The 18,804-nt window shown below is 41.0% G+C and overlaps 1 protein-coding gene across 1 annotated transcript; it reads left to right on the forward strand.

Moving 5' to 3' along the window:
- Positions 1-11,576: 11,576 nt before the first annotated feature.
- LOC124545691 (trypsin alpha-4-like) lies at positions 11,577-16,532 on the forward strand. The gene is made up of 2 exons (XM_047124637.1): positions 11,577-11,942; positions 16,140-16,532. Exons 1-2 carry the CDS (start codon positions 11,577-11,579, stop codon positions 16,530-16,532), a joined length of 759 nt encoding a protein of 252 aa, XP_046980593.1.
- The last annotated feature ends 2,272 nt before the right edge of the window (positions 16,533-18,804 follow it).

The raw sequence follows: 18,804 nt of genomic DNA on the forward strand, positions 1-18,804 counted from the left end.
TTTCATCCATTCTTCTACACTTTTCAGTAAACAAGAATAAACACAAATGAATAAAACGACACTACAACGAACTAGTCGACGCCGTACGGCTCAAAACCGTCCAGTGTGAAAGCATGCACTTAGTCACGTAGGCCACTGTTGTCGAACTTGCCGTACGGCGACCGTCTGTTGTAGTGGCAAGACACGGCTGCAGCACGGCACGGCAGCGGCATTTTGCCGTCGCCGTATAATGTGAAAGGCGCCATACATTTCTTCACACCTACAGCCGTACGGCTTTTTGCCGTACGGTCAAAACCGTATAGTGTGAAAGCGGCGTTACTTTTTTCTCCACATTGTCTACCCTCGATTCTACCATCTTTAAGTTACCTTCCAGTGTATTTTGACCTCAGTTAACTCAGTTTTTATTGCATTTAATTGCTTATTCAAATTCTCCCCTAACCTTTCGTCAATTTCAGACCTCAATTCAGATTTTAAATTATTTATGTTTTCATTCTGCTTACTCAGAAGCTGCATAATTTATTCTAACTTATCAGTTTTTGGATCCCCCTTTCCAATTTCTTCTCCTGCATTAATTTTATCCATTATTAACTGTTAACAGAAAATGAACCACTAGAAATGACAGTACCAATTCACAAAATTCGTTATAATTTTTACTTAACTTATAGCTGAAGTCTTCTCCGTCGGAATCCAGTCGTAGTATTTATTTTAAATCCTTTGTCGTCCCATTGTTTTTTTGCGTCCATTTTTCGTCCTGTGGTTGTTTCCTTTTGATTGTCGGATTTTTGTCGGTGTTTTTCATAACAGATTCACTGTGTACTTTTCCCTGAAACACATCTACAGTTAATTTTTGAATATATAGTGCTGCCTATCCCGGCAAGAGCACCCACGTTCTAACAACCCTACAACAACAAAGGTCAAAATTTTAATAACGATTGTGGTGTTGCACACGCTGCTAAATACTGCATTATCGGGCAACAACAGTCATATTATGTGGCAGGTGTCATTACTACACAGTTAATGGCCATATCATGCAATAATGAAAAAACTAGGCATCTTTTTGTGTTTCCCACGCTGGTCTCGTCGTAAAATCATGGCTCAATCGTTGAAAACCTAGGTGGTTTGATTCCAAGCTCGGATGCAAAGAGGCGTAGGTTTTATTCTGCTATATTTAAAAGTTTTGTAGATGCGCTTCACAAATCATTCTTGAAGATTACACTTTTGCAGGATAATGGTGATGTAAAAATAGCAATCAGCACTCCAAATTTAAGTTACACTTCCTTTCAATTACAATATCACATAAACACAAAACATCACTTCACAATACAAAACATACTTGAAAAAATCTTCATCACAGTCACTATTAAAGTTCACATTTTATAAGCTGACTACGTTATGCGTCTTTCCAACATGACGTCCAACACTTGACTTTCTCAAGGTCCGACTCTCTAACAACTCAACCACTAACTAATAATCGCTTACGCGCCCAAAAATCAGAGTTACAAGTACATCAAAGATCATAGTGACAAAAGAAAGAATACACATAAGAATAATATCATTGCAATATAAACATATCGATGTATCACAAATGAAATGAAATCTAAATGTTCTCTCAGAAATATGTTAAGTAGTTAACAGAAACACAGTAGAGTATGACTGGTATTGAGAGGTTCAGAAGAGGTGCCGTAATGGTTACGTAATTCAAGTACCATTACAGACGGTAAGATGTTCACACAAGAAGAAAGTAAAGGGGTTTGAAATACGGTGCTAAAGAAGAGTGTTGTAGATTGTGTGACTAGTTTGAATAGCTATGGAGAAAGTACTGAATCGAACTGGGGAAAAGCGAAATTTATAGTACAATTAGACTAACAGAAGGGATCCATTGACGGATCCTGAGGTTTCGAGGGAATGTCATTTCGGTAATGAAAGGAAGTTTGGAGATAAAAGTCGTAGAGGAAGAAAAAGGCTTGGATAGAATAAACAAATTGTAATGTATTTAGGTTGCAGTTGTTTTAAGAGATGAAGAGGTTTCCACAAGATAGACGTATGGAGAAATGCGTCAAGGCAGTGTTTTGATTGAATGCCATAGGAAAAACATAATGATTACACATGACTGATTCTAAGGTAACTTTGCTATCAGTAGGGGAACATTTGTTAGCTGACAGTGAGAGGCTTTTCCTACTGAACTCAAAGAGTAGCCAGTACTATAGTCTAATAGAAGCTATGTGAAGAATATGAGACTGCCCTCAGCATAAATTTCAACAATTCTTAAAGGTTCATCTAAACAGCCACTGACTCCTTTAAGGAAAAACTTTCCAAAACTAAGCTATAAGTATAATGAAAACCAACAAACATTTTCATTTTAATGACTTTAACTTAGTAACCTTTATATACTTAACTAAAGCACAAATGATTAAATTAGCTTAATTCTCGTTCCATAGATCATGAATGCGTCCCTTCGCAATGATGTGGAAAGAGACAATTCAACAAGAGGCTTCTTTGTGTGACGTAACTCAATGTCTTTGATAACTATAAAAACACGTCGCGCTAGCTGTCGACCATAAACCTTCTACCGTACAGGAAACCTACAGTAGACTTAACGAGTCAGTACTCTATGGAAATAATCATTGATCCGATTAGATAGCCTCCCTAAGTCCATTTCATTAAGACTTATGCCACACTCCAAATTCCGTAATGGAAAAAACTGGAGGTACTTCTACAGACGACAATAATACTCAGCAGTGACGCTGTAACATTTGCATCCCATTAGAGAACATAACACAAATACACCTGTTCAGAGACAGCAAGGCGTTGTATATGGTACATTTTTGAAAAGGGAGGAAAGTCTGTGAAAGGAATCAAGTACTTGAGACCATTGCTGTGACACGTGTTCTCTGGGAGAGGCGTTTAATCGTCATGCAACAGTGATGCGTAATACCTGGGTTAACTTTAACGTTCTTCATGACTTCTGTTCGTTTATATCAAGATAATAATTTCATCAAGAGAAGAAGATTACTTTCATATGACGAACAAGAGCTGAGATAATTCCATTCATCTGAGCGAAGATCAACATTTCACAATATGAAACTTGAAATGTTTTTATCATCTCGACAGGACGTTAACACGTCACTGTTCAGAGCTCCTGAACAAAGTAGCCCCTTATCATGAAGGTCGATGATGAAATCGTTACGACCGATAGACTTTCTATGGCCTTGAAGTATTGTTTCTCATTATTAGAGCCATCTTAGACATTTATACACTGATGTATGAAGTGTTAATCAACGTCAGAAATAGTAACCATCCACATGTAACAAAAATAATGACCTGTTTAAATTTAAGAAGTAATGCCAACCACCATGCAACACTTTAGTTACATGAATGCGAGACTTCTTCACATTTCTCATTACAATGCTTATTTTACTCATGAACACATCGCTTTGAAGTCAAACCACTGATCTGCGTAGTGCTACATGTAACTACCACCAGCTGTCACACTTGCTGCTACATAAGGCGCATTTAAAGGCATTTTGTTCTTCAGTCTTTTTTAATATCTTATTTCAGTATTGCCACTGATGTCTGCTGACCGATATGTGTGAGTCTTTATGCACCTCCACAACCTCATGTTGGCAACAACTCTGACGACACTCACTTGAAACAGAGTACATTAACACACGCTTTCTTCTGCAAGTTGATTGAAACAAGTGTGCAATAAATCCATTGATGTGAAAAATAAATGTCGAAATTAATTGTGTTGTGCATTAAATATTAACCTTTTCCAAAAAATTGGGTCCCAGTTTATATTTTGGTGGGATTCAAATCAATTACACGTAGTACACCCTTCTGCACAAAGAGTGCAATGCTGTCCCTTCCATTGCAAAACGCTCTATCATCACATCAAGTTAAAAATTTATATACAAACACTGCCTGTATATAATATAGCAGATGGGAAAAAATGAAAGTTATTCTGAGCTGATTATACGTAATGGCATATTTTAGCACATGCATTGCAAAACGCTCTATCGTCACATCAAGTTGGAAACTTATATACGAACACTGCCTGTAAATAATATAGCAGATGGGAAACAATGAAACTTACTCTGAACTGATTATACGTAATGGCATATTTTAGCACATGACTATGTAATACTCACAAAGATACATCCATGTACTCAACTTTCATCAATCGATACCCTACATTTCGCTTCGTATGACACCATACGACGATTTGGACGCATATTCAGATGTGTCAAATGCATGGCGTCGACAAATCATCATTTCTATGGATCAAAGTTATTTAATTATTATTTGAATATATCAGTATCCGTATATAATAACACTGTATTGTGGTAATGGGTGATTCAGAAATCAGAATGGAACAATTATATGTGAAATTTATGCTCAGTCCGCACATGATAGACTAAACAGATTTCTTGCACGGAAGTCTAACCTTTAACACGGAAAACAGTAGGCCCTTTATATTTTTTATTGTGTTTTGTTATTTGATAATGTTGTTAACACAGCGGTCAAACATTTACATTTTTTTCTAGTTGAGTCAGTCGTTCTCTAGTTAATTGTGTACCATTAACTGCAGACCTTGTAACAGAAAGTAATGTCATGTGCTATATTATCTCTCAGATTAATAGAATTTCTCAATCTTCATCAATGGTGGAAATTTAATCATGATGTGTTCTAGATAATTGAATCTTAAATGTAGACACTATTATAGAGTCATCTAATGGGGAAATCGCTCGCAAATTACACCTTCTTTATATCGGTTAAAATTTCCAACTCCATATCCTTACTCCTGAAATTTAGATTCCACTCGAACCTATGCACAATATAAAAATCTGCCACCCTCAGACTGTGTGTTGCACGACCTTCGTACCAGAATAGTTCTGCCACAATCACAAAGAGTTCCAAGTTGTTTCACGAATAGTCCTGCACGCGCCCAAAAAATTCCCACCTCTCTCGCTGGAGTAGTTAATGTTCCATGTTCGGAATGGCACACCGTTTGAGCGCAACTAAAACCACATAGTAGTTATCGCGAAGAGTAATTTTGGAGTGTCACGTACTCTCCCATATTTCCGTACAGAAAAAAACACCACAGAATGTAAAGACTTTAAATTTTCTATCATTGTGAGGTAGATCCTAAGAAACTAAAACTGGTAGCCACGTCTGAAGGGAGGTCTACATGAATGTCTAAACAGCTACGTAAAAATTTTGGTCACCCTGTTTGAAATGAAACAGTTTCCAGTACTTACAGGCAAGAACTAAACCGCTGAATTGGTCGCTTCCAGATTTATCTCGGCTTCATGTAAGATTTGAGTGTTATAATCATCAGTAACAAGTATATGATGGCATTATGTAGAGAGCTCGCATTTGGAGTGAGAGACACCTCGAAATTTATCAAGGAAACTGTAGTATTCAGTGCATTTCGTTTTTCGTTGCCAAGTAACGTTCCTTAATAAAGACCATGCCAGAACTAAGAAAACACTATTCATACCCCAACGTGATCTTTCGTAAACCTTATCAATTTCCTCAGCATGCTGTTTAAGCTCAGAGAGCAATCGTTTCGCAAAGTTTTGACTGCCACAACTGTGAAGTAAATTTCACATCCTGGCACATTAAAGGGGTGATATTTAAAATCTGAATGCACTACTTTTTCACATTCAAATCCTATGCAAAACATATCGTTCAATTTTAGGCCGTTGTCTGCAGTGGAAAAAATGCTGATGCATCCTACATCTTTAGTAGTACAGTAGGATAAACTCTAAGACACCATAAGCATACATGTAACCGTTACAGAATTATCACTTCGCTCAGAGGAGACTTATATCTATTGAAAGTATCTGTCAGGTTAAAACTGTGCGCTGCACTGGGACTCGAACGCAGGACCTTGCCTTTCATGGGCATTTCCGTCTCTCGTATGTGAAGTTTAGAGATTAGGTGAAAATTACTGGTGGGAGTAAATCTGTAGGAATTGGTAATGAGTCATGCCTGGATATCTCCGTCGTCAGGAGGGTTGCCCACGAAATGATACGTGCCAGATTCGAATCCCGGTCTAGCATCAACTTCTAATCTGCTAGGAAGTTTCATGAGATTGCTCGTGTGTCCGCAGATGATTAAGAGTATATGAGTCGGGGTGTAAACATCATCCAGCTGTGAAGTATCCCTGAAAAATGTTCATCAGTATTAGCATCAGATGTGTTTGAAAGTGGAGGTTTCCCAAGGTGCGCGAGTGAAATGGGTGTAACAATAATGTGTATTCTATTTTAGGTTGATTTTCTCCACACCACATGTAGTTATCGAAATGTATGAATTGGACTGACTTGGAGTTACGTTGGAAAATGCTTATCATACAAATATTAGTCAAACATCTTTCTCACAGTTAACTATGCAGAATAAGTATTGTCGTTAAACTACATAATAAATACAGTATTTTTCAACGATGTATGCTAGAATCATAAAATGTTATTTGGTCACAAAAACTGGTCTTAGCACAAGACTTTCTGTAAAGCCTTCCCAGCCTCATGTTTCTGAATCCGTATGAAACTCCACAGAATACTGTCGCTAATTGCACTGATGTGCACTGTGCAACGAGTTTCACCAGACAAATTAGTGGGTTGTCTATTTGTCATTTACACATTTGTTCGCTGGCTTCAAGGAGCCCCACATATGTATTGTAACTGACCAAATACTCGTTCTAAGTTTCAATGTTCTTTTCGCAAATGCACCTCATTGAACTGAAAGTTACCTGCCCATCATTATTATCAGTAGCAGACAGTGTGAATGAAATGCTGTTGGCAGAAAGAGCCTTAAAGTAGTCTACGTATGAGGTATATTCAAACGAAAAGGTAGGAAAGAACACAGTCGGTATCATTGTAGTCTTTATTCATAGGTAATCATCAGAGGCCTAAGCACAACTATCCCACTGCTTCCTGATCTGAAGGGTTCCCTGTTCCCAGAATTCCCGCGATTGTGACAGCAGCCAGTCCTCCATGTTCAAGAGCGTCCCTTTGATACTTTTTTTGATTTTAGCAGAACCAAACTAAAAAGCATTTTAAGGACTTACACTAGCTTGATCCATAACGATAGTACGATACAGTATAAAACCCTCAGAAAACAATAATTATATTATACCAACAAAAAGCAACTGCAGTAATCTCATGTACCAAAAAGTGACAAAACAAGATCTACGAATACAAGGACAGGGGAATGCATAAGTAAGTTAAAGTGAAACGCATTTTGGAGACGAACCGAACAGATGGTTAATGGCATTGGAAAACCCCACTTAACAAGAGAATGGCGAGCTTCAGTGCAGAAAGGGATAAGGGCAGAACAACACATTGTTCCTTTTAACGTAAATATGGCCGACACCGAGGGTAAGTGGCTGGATGATTTTAACAGGGCTAGGCGGCGACCTGGCAAGAAAAATAGAATTCACCTCTAACGACATGGCGACTGGCTAAAGCCAAACTGTACGTTGCAGACAAGACAAGGTGGGGAGATCCCCATTACATAAAAGCAATTTGAGAACTCAAATTTCGGGAATCTCTCTCGTCTAACAGCAGACCGCACAGGTGTGTGGAAAACAGCGAGGGCATTGAGAACTTTGCTTCTGTGAAATGTGGACGATACGCTTCACGTATCATGGCGACACATACTAAAGAGGTAGTTAATTATTCCTGCAGGAATTTTTGCGGGCAAAGAAACTGACCATTGAATATCAAAAGCTAGGATACTAACCTACCCTCGCATGGAGTAAATGAGACTTTTTCATTGTTTTAAAAAGTAACATTGTTCTCTACCAACTCGGTGCATTGACCAGCTATTCCATTGTTGGTATAAGTTAACTGATGAAGTTTTTTAATCATTCTTGCTTGTGATAAAAAATTTATATGTGGAGATAATGAATTTAATAATAGCCAGTTAAATTTGTCCAAGAGTTAAATATTTTGTTATTGAGTGTTGGAAGTAATTGAACAAGATTGTTGTATATTACTAGACCCCTGAAAGCACAGTGATAAATTATATGTAGAATGGAAAATAGAATAGCTGTTTTGTCTTCCTAGAATAGAGCCCAACCTTTCACTTTTATTAATTTGTGTATTCTAGTAATGTGACAACATCATTTCTAATTGCACCTCGTATTAGCAGCATTACAGGGCCAGGTTCATATTTATCTAGAATGTCTGTTTAACACCCTGGAAATGTGAAGACCGTTCAGATGTTTTGTCCATTTGCACATATCACAAAACAAATGGACATCTCAGTGCAGTATGGTCATACTATACGGTCGGTGCTCAAGCTACTACCACTTGAATTTGGCCAATACACTTTGGGATGATCTCGGAGACGTTTGGAAGTGCGTCATCGTGGAGCAGTATTATATACTCCGTGGCCTGCCCAGGCCGTTTCTAATTGAGGCAATTGTGTGGACTGCAAAGTGTCTCAGAGTGCACGTTACTATTAATGGTCTTTGCGAGCTCGAACAATTCGGTAATAAGCTTCAGACGCTGAAAAAGACGGTGAGCATCACCTCATCTGCTGAGAGCACAGCTTTGAATTTTTTAGGGAGAAGTGGCAACACTACGTTTGCATACCCAAATTTCAACCCGTTTGTTTCTTACGATATTTCGCACCTTTTCATTTAAGTATGCCTCATATAATATCTGTACAGACCAGAGTTCAAGATTCTTCTTCCACATCATCCACTACCTTTCACTTTGTCACAGTCTGCGCCAACACACGCAGTCTTTTCTAAGAAAGAGAAACGTGTAGTTGAAACAGCCACCTCGAAGCGTTGAGATATTTTCTTATGTACTATCATACTATTTCTTCTTATTTTCTGTCCTGATAAGATAACGACTTATGTTGTGTATGTGATGTAATTTACACTGTTCGAAACGAAGTTCTGTACTCGTCGAGTACTTTGAGACTTCTTTCTTCCCATTGGGAGAGCGACTGATCTACTCTTTCGAATTATAGTTATTCGTGGCTTCAGAATACTACTCTGATCTAGAAAACCGATTCCATGCTAGCTTACTTTCTCAAGAAAAAAGGAACGTGTTGCTCCCTTTTCATAGATGAGTGAGCCTAGGTATTAGTTATTTATGTCAGTGCTGCAAACGGTGTGACTGTATCACATGATACTTTGAAATGAAGGTAGTCTGATAGAAACTGGTCACCATAAGTAAAAAGAAACTGGGACTGCAGCTTTTCATCGTAAGTCGCTGAACTTCTGTAAGGTCCCTGTGTAAAATTTCTAAAGAAGTTATTTCAGAATTAAAGCCATTGTCTGAAATTATACCTTGTATTCATTACCAATCTTGGCTCACTTGAACACGACAACTTCTACTCAGCTCCTGTATTTCTGAACAGCTAAGATATATGTATTGTAAGTCCCAGTTATTAATATGTAATGTTGAGGTTACAATAAAATTAAACAATGTACATGATACTCTCCCAGGTGTTTCTCTATTGACCAATCGTAAATTTGTGAACCTACGGGATCATTCCAGACTACACCTGTTATTTCTTTAAAATTTCGTGTCTGGTTTGCTGTGGCTACCAATGAATTCCTCTTTAATGCTAATCTCTCAATCTCAGATTAGCCCTTGCTACCATCTCCCTCAGATACTATGGGAATTACTGCAACTGTATATGCGTAACGGGAGTAACAGTTCTGAAAGTCCCCAGGGTTTGTTGCCGAATTTTGACATTAATATGACTCGGGAGAGTCACTACTGGTGCTAAGTCCCACTTTTGAGCAATGGGACAGCGTCTCTCCCGACAATCATAGACAGGTGCATCGCCTAAATATCGAGACATGTTGATTTTGGGATCCGACAACAAATAGCATCAGACTGCTATGGATGCATTAAAAATAAGACACCATCCCATCCATTTTACTTGTACTTGTTTCTCACATGTTTGTCTCCTTGCCGATTCTGCAGACAACCTCCTCATACCAGTCCACCTACTTTTTCACCTTATTCTATTGCATTAAATCTGTAACGCTCTAATTCTCTTCAGTTCCTGCTTTTCCACTTAAGTACAGTGTTGTGCTCCAAAAGCAGTTTTTCAGAACAGATGCTGATAGATTTCCATTGACTAGGAATGCCATCTTTTTCCGAACTAGTATGTTTCCTAAATCCTCCTCGTTACGTCCGACTTTCGTAATTTTGCTTCACATCGTCGACTTTGGGGTCACCAATTTTAATATTTAGTTTCTCGTTATTTTCATTTCTGCTACTCTCTATTACTTTTATCTTTATTTATTTTACTCTCAGTGCCAGTTTTCTCTCAGTGCATACTTTACTCATTTTATATATATATATATATATATATATATATATATATATATGTTATTTTTTTTGCAACTGTATTTTAATATCATGAAATGATCTACATCCTTGTAAAAATGATCTGTGGAGAAATTAAATTGCTTCAACAGCAAAACTGCGATGAGAAGCTATGCAAGTAGTCTTAGGTGTTTGCTATTATTGACAAATGGACTTTAAGGATGTCTTTCGAATTCTATTCATAGAAGAAAATTTCATCGGCAGTATTTGACTAGCGCTCGGATGAAAGCTGGTTTCATGCAGTGGGTGAACATTAATCTTTGGATTAACTTCGAGAATGTATTCGCTGTTATGTGTTATTGTTGATAATGGTCCGCCCGTGCGATTGGGAAGTTAAGATCGATGGAACCTTGAAGCTGTTCGAGAAGAAAAAGTTAATTTAAGGTTTCAGGTTTAACCAGGTATCTGAGGCATGAAATTTGAAATGCCTGTGCGCTGATCAGTCAACTACAAAAGACACGTCAAGAAATAATGCTCGTAATTTGCAAACAAAATCTGTCTTTTCGCGCTAGGTAAACAAGCCATTCCTACTAGGCGACTGAACAACTTGTGGTGGAACTCACAGTCTTCAGTGCGAAACGATTATCTAAAGATAATGCCGCAAAGACTAACGTCCCTATCAAATGAGCGAATGACCATGAACAGTGCCAGATCACCTTATAGCATGACCCACTGTAAAAACCAAGTTTTTGACCGGCTGGCTACAGATAATAGGGTGCCCACGTCTGGAGGCATGTCCGACCTCTCAACTTGCGATGTACCGTAAATCTCTATTTTAACACTCTGATTAAGCCCCAAGGTCAGAAATGCTCTTACCTTGGAAACCTCTCTATTCTATGTTTCATGTACACAATGACCAACATTCATGTAGGCATTCACAACAAACTGTCAATGACAGATGAACAGATAATCAGCAAAAAGAGATTATCTCCCAACCTCGCCGAGTGGGTAAATGTTAGAGAGCTTATTCTACGTCTCCATTGTGAAAGAAACACTTTCATCATGGGCAAAAAGTAATTGCTCGAGATCTGTATCGAAATTAAGCTAGCACTGTATCGCCTTGGCGTATCTCGCTGAGTGAAGTACGCTGACTGTCACAGCTTCAAGGACAGAGATTTAGCTCAAGTGGGATGACGAAACTTATATTGTGCTGTTTATCTGCACATCAGATGGTATATAAAGTATTGGGAGGGAGTCACCGCCGCCGCTACCACAATGCAGCGCCTCGCCCTCTTCTTGGTGTGCCTGCTGGGTTCTGCCCTGGCCCTGCCTTCCCCAGCCTTGCGGGGAACAAAGGGCTCAGGCCGCATCATTGGGGGGACCAACGCCGACACCGCCGACTACCCGTGGCAGGTGTCCTTCCAGAAGTTGGGTTCGCACAACTGCGGAGGGTCCATCATCAGCTCCAGCTGGGTGCTGTCGGCGGCCCACTGTGTGGACGGCGTCGCTCTGTCCTGGATGAGTTTCCGGGTCGGCAGCTCAGTCCGCGAGAGCGGAGGATCCGTCCTGCAGGCGTCCTCTGGCTACATGCACGCACAGTACGACAGCGAGACAACAGACTACGACATTTCCGTTATCCAGGTGAGCAGCACTAATTGACACCTCAGAAATAAATCTGTGATACGTAGCCACCATGCATATCACCAAAATATTGATACAGTGAGACACATTTTCCAATCTAGAGAGTATGCAACACTGAATTCCATAAAAAGTAGCGCCCTCAAAAAGTCTCAGCCAGGATTCCCCAATTGCTACAGTATATCCCCATTTCTACAAACTGGCGTATGACACTTAGCTAGTGGAATATTCCCGTCAGCAATTCACAAAGAGGAACAATCAATTCGGTTTCTATATGACATTGTAGCTCCGCCTGCTTCATTCACAACGAAAGATGATCACATTTACATTTAGACAATCGTTGCTAGTCCTTTGATTCTTGGTAAGTTAACTGTCGGACACCAATGAATGAACGAGGAAAAACAAATTATTTTTACATATTAAGTTTTATTTCCAATGGCTTGTACTTGTGAAATGGCTCTTGCATGTCTTGTACGTCTGACGTACCTAAATTGTTGCAAGAGGTGGACAAAAGAAAACGAAATAGTTGGGAAAAAATTTCGTAAATTGCTTATTGTTTCAAAAATAATCGCCGAGAAACATTTATCCCACTGTGGACACGACAACCAATGCGTTAAAAGGAAAATGTTCGCGGTTGTCTACGGAAGCAGACTGTGCTCATTTGAACACCTCTTCGTCCGAAACAAATCGGTGACCACGGATATCTTTCTTCAGGATTCGAAAAATGTTAAAATCGAGTCGTGAGAGATAGGACTTTGTGGAGGACCTGTAAGGGCTTCCCAGCGAATTTTCTACACCGTATTCGGAATGACCTTTTCAATAAAACACGGATACACATGTTGCCATATATCGCTGGGAAGACTTTACACATCCGTGCCGATCCCTCCCATTGTGATATCTATATTCTCAGAGTTCTGAACGGAGAATCTCGGAGATTTCGGTTCGCTTCGAACGAAGAGGTCCACGCCTTGGTACTACCGTGATTCCCTAGGCCACCGTACACATTTCACCACGAACGCAATGACCGTCTTGTCGCACAGTTAAGTAAATGTGTTAACTGTTCTGGCAATTACTTTTGAAATAATAAACTGTTTATTTACTTTTTTCCAACAGTCTCGTTTTCGTTAGACTGTCCCTTATAACATTATAACAATTTGGGTAAGTCAGATCCACACAACAAACAAGAGCAACAATCGAAAACTATTTCAGAACTACAAGTAACAGAAAATGAAACCTAATTCGCGATAATAGTTTCTGTGAACATACACGTTCAATCGTTGTTCTCTGACAGTCATGTTATTGTGTATAAGGAGAAGAGCATCCACGTTGTCCAAGAGTAAAAGTGATCGTCGTTCGTCGAAAATGACAACAGCGGAAGTGAAATTTCATATGGAAGCTGAACTGCATGCTTGTTTTCTGAAAATTGTTCTGGCGACCTCGTGAAAAGCAGGAATATTTTTCCCGTTTGTTTTCGACTTAGAAACGACGTCTGCTCACAGTACAAACCTTCTTTAGCAGCTGAAAAAGGGGTGATTTTTTAAAACGTCACCGGTAATGAACGCTGGGTTGGAGTTAGTCAGTATAGTAACATAACGGTACAGATGTCGTGATAAGAGAAATTAGTTTGATTATCAATGTGATACTGATTTCTTAAATTCGACAAGTATCTCCTCACACAGGTAACTTTTTTCCACACAGTGCCGAATAATGCCTTTGTACTAATTCTGCCCCAACCAACCGAGTGTTCCAGCTAGTATCGTTGGACTTATCCAGTGTTCTAACAAGAGAAGAGCGGCACGTTTCTTTGCATATATGGAAAGTTCCCTCCGTAGCAGTCAAATGTACATGATTTTGTGAAAAGTTCGCAGAATTTAACTCCGCATTAAACGCTTTTCAAAACACTGAAATTAGCGTATGACAGATACAATTTTGCTGTAAATTATGTAGGAATAAGTCAAAAGTGTTTGAAATATGAACAGTCGTTAAAGGCAACCTTTTCAAAGCACTTTTTGGGATACCCAGATATTTACGGAGCCTCAGATGTTCCACCGAAATGTTACTATCTGTTTTAGACTAGCCTGCAGTCGGGTGGTAAACTGGACACGGGAATTAACAGACTTTGAGCGCGGAATAGTAGCTGGGACTACACGAATGGGACATTCCATTTTGGAGATCGTTAGAGAATTCAGTATTCCGAAGTCTGTAGTGTCAAGGGTGTACCAAGAATACCGAATTTCAATGAGTACCTCTTACCACAGAAAATGCCGGAGGCTTTCACTTAATACTGAGAGCATCGGCGTTTGCGTGGAGTTCTTGGTGCTAACGGAAAAGCAACACTGCGTGAAGTAAACGATCAAATCAATGTGGGACGTACGGCGAAAGTATCTGTTATGACAGTGCAGCAGACGACCGACGCCATTTAACAACACGGCAGCGCCTGTAGCGCCTCTCCTGGGTTCGTGACTAGAGCGGTCACGACAGGAAAACCGTAGCCTGGTCAGATGACTCACGGTATCAGTTGGTAAGAACTGACGGTAGGGATCGAGAGTGGCGCAGACCCCACGAAGCTATGGACCTAAGTTTCCAAAAGAGCACTGTGCAAGCTGGTGGTGACTCCATAGTGGTGAGGGCTGTGTGTACATGGAATGAGCTGGAACTTCTGGCCACGCTGAAGTAACCATTCTATGTTAATAGTTATGTTCGACTAACTGAAGAGAATTTGCAGTAATGCACATCGTATTTGCCACGAGAATGCGGTAGCCACCTGATTACTATTGTTGGTGACTGGTTTGAAGAATTTTCTGGACAGTTCGAGTCTATGAATTGGCTACCCAGATTACCCAACAGGCACATACACGGATGGCAGCAGTACCACATACACAAGGTGTAAAAGTGCAATGCACAGGCGAAGCTCTCATTTGTACTGAGGTGATTCATATGTAAAAGGTGTCAGACGGGATTATGATCACACGATAAGAATTAACAGAACTCGAACGTGGAATGGTAGTTGGAGCAAGACGCATGGGACATTCTGTTTCAAAAATCGTTAGGGAATTCAGTATTCCGGAATCGACAGTGTCAGTAGAATGACGAAAATATCACTGTAACGACTGACCGAAAGCAGCGACGTTTACTTAGAGTTATCGGGGCTAACATGCAAGCCATACCGCATGGTATGACAGCAGATATCAATGACGGACGTACAACGTATCCTTTAGGACAGCGTGACGACATTTGGCGTTAGTGGGTTAAGGCAACACGCGACCGACGAACGTATCTTTGCTAACAGCTCGATATCGCCTTTGCATGGTACAGTTGCCAATGCTAACAGACAAGCAACACTGCCTGAAAGATCCGCAGAAATCAATGTGGGACGTACTAGGAACGTATCTGTCAGGACAGAGCGGCAAAATTTGGGGTTAATGGGCTACGGCGGCAGACGACCGACGGGTATGCCTTTGTTAACTGATCAACATCGCCTTCAGTGCCTCTCCTGGCTCCGTGAAGATGTCGTTTGGACTCTAGACGACTGGAAAACCGTGGCCTGCTCAGACGAGTCCCGATTGCAATTGGTAAGAGCTGATCGTAGCGTTCGATTGTGACGCACACCCCACGAAGCCATGGACCGAGGTTCTCATCTAGACACTGTGCAAGCTGGTGGTGGGTCCATGATGGTGTAGGCTGTGTTTCCCTGGAGTCTTGCCCTACATTTCCGTGTGCATCTCATCATATCTCCCACTATTTATCCATGCCCTTCTCCCAGTCCGTATTGCTGTCCCTCCCTTCTTACTTTCTCTCTCTGTCCTCCGCCTCACCTGTTCATCTCAACTACGCCAACTTTGACCATGCTAACCAATTATTACCTTTTCGTTCTTTTTTTTGCGTCAAGCTTTCTTCACACGTTCTCCTTCCTTTTGAACCCTTCTAAGAATAAATGATGCGTAACCAATACATCATACTCCACCGCAGTGCTCAACAAGGCACCGCTTCTTATCCCCCACTCATACATCGCCGTTCGCAACACTTGTCACTGCCGAGACCACCCAGTGAGATGACCCCACAGGCTCGTTTCGTCCGAGAGCAAACTGGCAGCGGCTGTGGGCTGGACCTCTGAGCACGACACTCTTCAAGTATGGCTCCCAGTATTGTTCTTGTGTGTACTACGCCGTCGAGTTGGTGACGTGTCTGTGTGTTGGACAGGTGTCCGGGTCGCTGCTCGGCAGCAACGCCCAGGTGGTGAGCCTGCCCTCAGACGGCTACGACCCGGCGGCTGGTTTGGCGGTGACGGTGACCGGCTGGGGGAGGACCAAGACTGGTGGGCCTGCAGCCTCCACCCTGCAGAAGGTCGACATCAGCATCTCGGACCGCTCCTACTGCCAGAGCTTTTTCTCTTCCGAGGTGACCGCGCGGATGGTGTGCGCTGGTCAGGCCGGCAAGAGCGTCTGCAACGGAGACTCTGGCGGCCCCCTGGTCAGCGGCAACATGCAAGTGGGCATCGTCTCCTGGGGGGCGAAGACCTGTGAGTCTGCGCCGGCCGTGTACGCCAGCGTCGGCAACCTGCGCTCCTGGATCCGCTCTGCAGCCGGTGTGTGACGTCCTCAGGTCCACAACTGACCTGTGTTTCTTGCTCCATCAGATGTATTTGGTGAATGCATGACTGTCTATCATAAAATAAACACTATGTCTCTAACATTTCTACTCATTTCTTGGCGAAACGCAGCTCAATCACTGTCTGCAGTGAAAGACAATGCCCATCGACAACTTGAAAGGTTCCCAATCCTATTTTTATTATGTGATTGAGTGGATGTAACTTTAATTCTGAACCTTAGTAGTATTCTAATGTGGGATGCACTTTTCGCCACATCAAATTGTCTTAGTCGAGCTATTGTGCCTCCTATCAATAGCAGACAGCGTCTCTCTATTGATAATCGCAAATAAGTGTAATGTCGTCTGCAGTCTGTAAGAGAACATAATGGCATCTCGCCCTACGGCTTATACGAAATGACTTGACTACAACGAATCAGGGAATGAATTTAATTGATAATTAAAGGAAAAAAACCTCTCTCTAGCGGGGAATGTTGGTCTCGTTAACCACAGGAGGTGGAAAGCCATTGTGGGTTGCATATACCAGAAAAGAGTAAGAAATCATACACCATGAAAAGCATATTAATTTAAACGAGGTATTCTCTCGTAGATGATTAGCAGTCACTCAATATTATGTTCCTTTACCCGGATTAGATTCTTATTAAACAACATAGACATTAGTCTGCCGGCAAAGAATCGTGCAATCGCAGAGAGAGGACACCGTTGATGTTGTGAGTACATTAAAAAAATCCAGCACTCTCTACATCAGTCATCGGAAAAAGCTAGAAGATAAGTTCAACACTGATTCCTACGAATTGCGTGCGGTTGTCGTCAAACCTGACTAGTGACCATCCATTCTGATCAAGGAAATCTGTGGCGTATAATCACGAAATCTTAACGGGCGCCGCTAATGGAAAAAAAAACAGATGGCCGAAAAAGAAACTAAGTTGAAAATCGAGAAAAATTTACGCACGCGAAATTAAGCTGCGTAACTTCCTTCATAACTGATTTTAAATACGGCACGGATCAACTACATTAGGAAACCTAAACGACCAACCGGGTTCCCAACCAAGATCCTTTGCCCTAAGTACACTGGTAGTCAGCACGTATTAGTCATAGCAGCATCAGACCTCGACACACTTTAACCAACCACTTTCTGCAACATCCAAGACGCCGTGCTCTGATGGAACCTCCCAGAGTACGGGTGGCCACCAACCAATAGTCGCAAGAAATGACCCTGTGGCACCAAACGCTTTCACAATGGGGTCGGAGCTAAAATTGCAAGTGCAGTTATTCAGCCTCCGACCTGTAATCGCACAAAACTTCGAGAGAGAGGTTGGTAGAAAATTGTACACTGTGCGCTCTCCTGCGTCTGATTAATCAGCCGCTGTACGTTCAAAAGGTGTGGGACAAACTCTCTGTGGCCTGGCCACACCAGAAGCAAGCATTGAAAGCTAAAATTCTAATTCTAAGATTACGCATACACTCCTAACTAAGCAAACCTTCGTACATCACAGTCCTAGCAGTGATAAGGTTATTAGTAAAGAGTAAGGTAGGATGCTAATGAAAGACGAATGTAATCAATAATGTTGGCTCCCCAGACAGTCCTATCAGGCAAGGTAATAAGACAAATAGCAGAAAAATCTCCTGAACTAAGTGAATCCAAACGGAACTTTTCAGTTAGCATTTTCATGACAGGTGGCTGAGACTGACGTCTTTCTGCCTTTATCGACCAGTTCAACCCAGACCAGAAATACGACTTACGAATGACTGTCGTATGCTATACAGGGTGATCAGGAACAGTTTGACAAACTTGCACGGACGTTTCCATGGTAATTTGTGCTGAGAAATTGATACGCCCGCTAAACCCGCTGGCCAGAGCAGGTGATTAGCATTGTGGAAAGGGCCAAATAATGTGTCGGTCAGTTTCACTCAAAATTGTAATTTAATAACACCTTTAAACCAAAACGGCACATAGCCGAACCTTTACAACTACGAGTTTGAAAATTAAATTCTTTCACGGCTGAAGGCCTCGGAACAAGAAATATTAAAAATCAACAAGATAAAAATGCAGTTAAAATTGCAATAGCAATAGCGATAGCTGGGTGGAAAGCCTCAAGGCAAAAGTAGTTACAACAAACATATGCAAGGTGCAATACAAACAGCTGAAGACCACAATTAAATTTCAAAATTTTAAAATATATTGACTTAATCTTTCAAGGCAGAAGGGGAAATTTTGAGAGTAAGGCTTTAAGCGGCTGAAGGCCCACAATTGATTCAC

This window comes from Schistocerca americana, chromosome 8 (assembly GCF_021461395.2).
Source record: "Schistocerca americana isolate TAMUIC-IGC-003095 chromosome 8, iqSchAmer2.1, whole genome shotgun sequence".
Classification (NCBI taxonomy): domain Eukaryota; kingdom Metazoa; phylum Arthropoda; class Insecta; order Orthoptera; family Acrididae; genus Schistocerca; species Schistocerca americana.

Coding starts and splice junctions, on each gene's coding strand:
- LOC124545691 (XM_047124637.1), top strand. CDS start 11,577: ATGCAGCGCCTCGCCCTCTTCTTGGTGTGCCTGCTGGGTTCTGCCCTG. Junction 11,943..16,139: donor ACGACATTTCCGTTATCCAG/GTGAGCAGCACT, acceptor TGTGTTGGACAG/GTGTCCGGGTCGCTGCTCGG.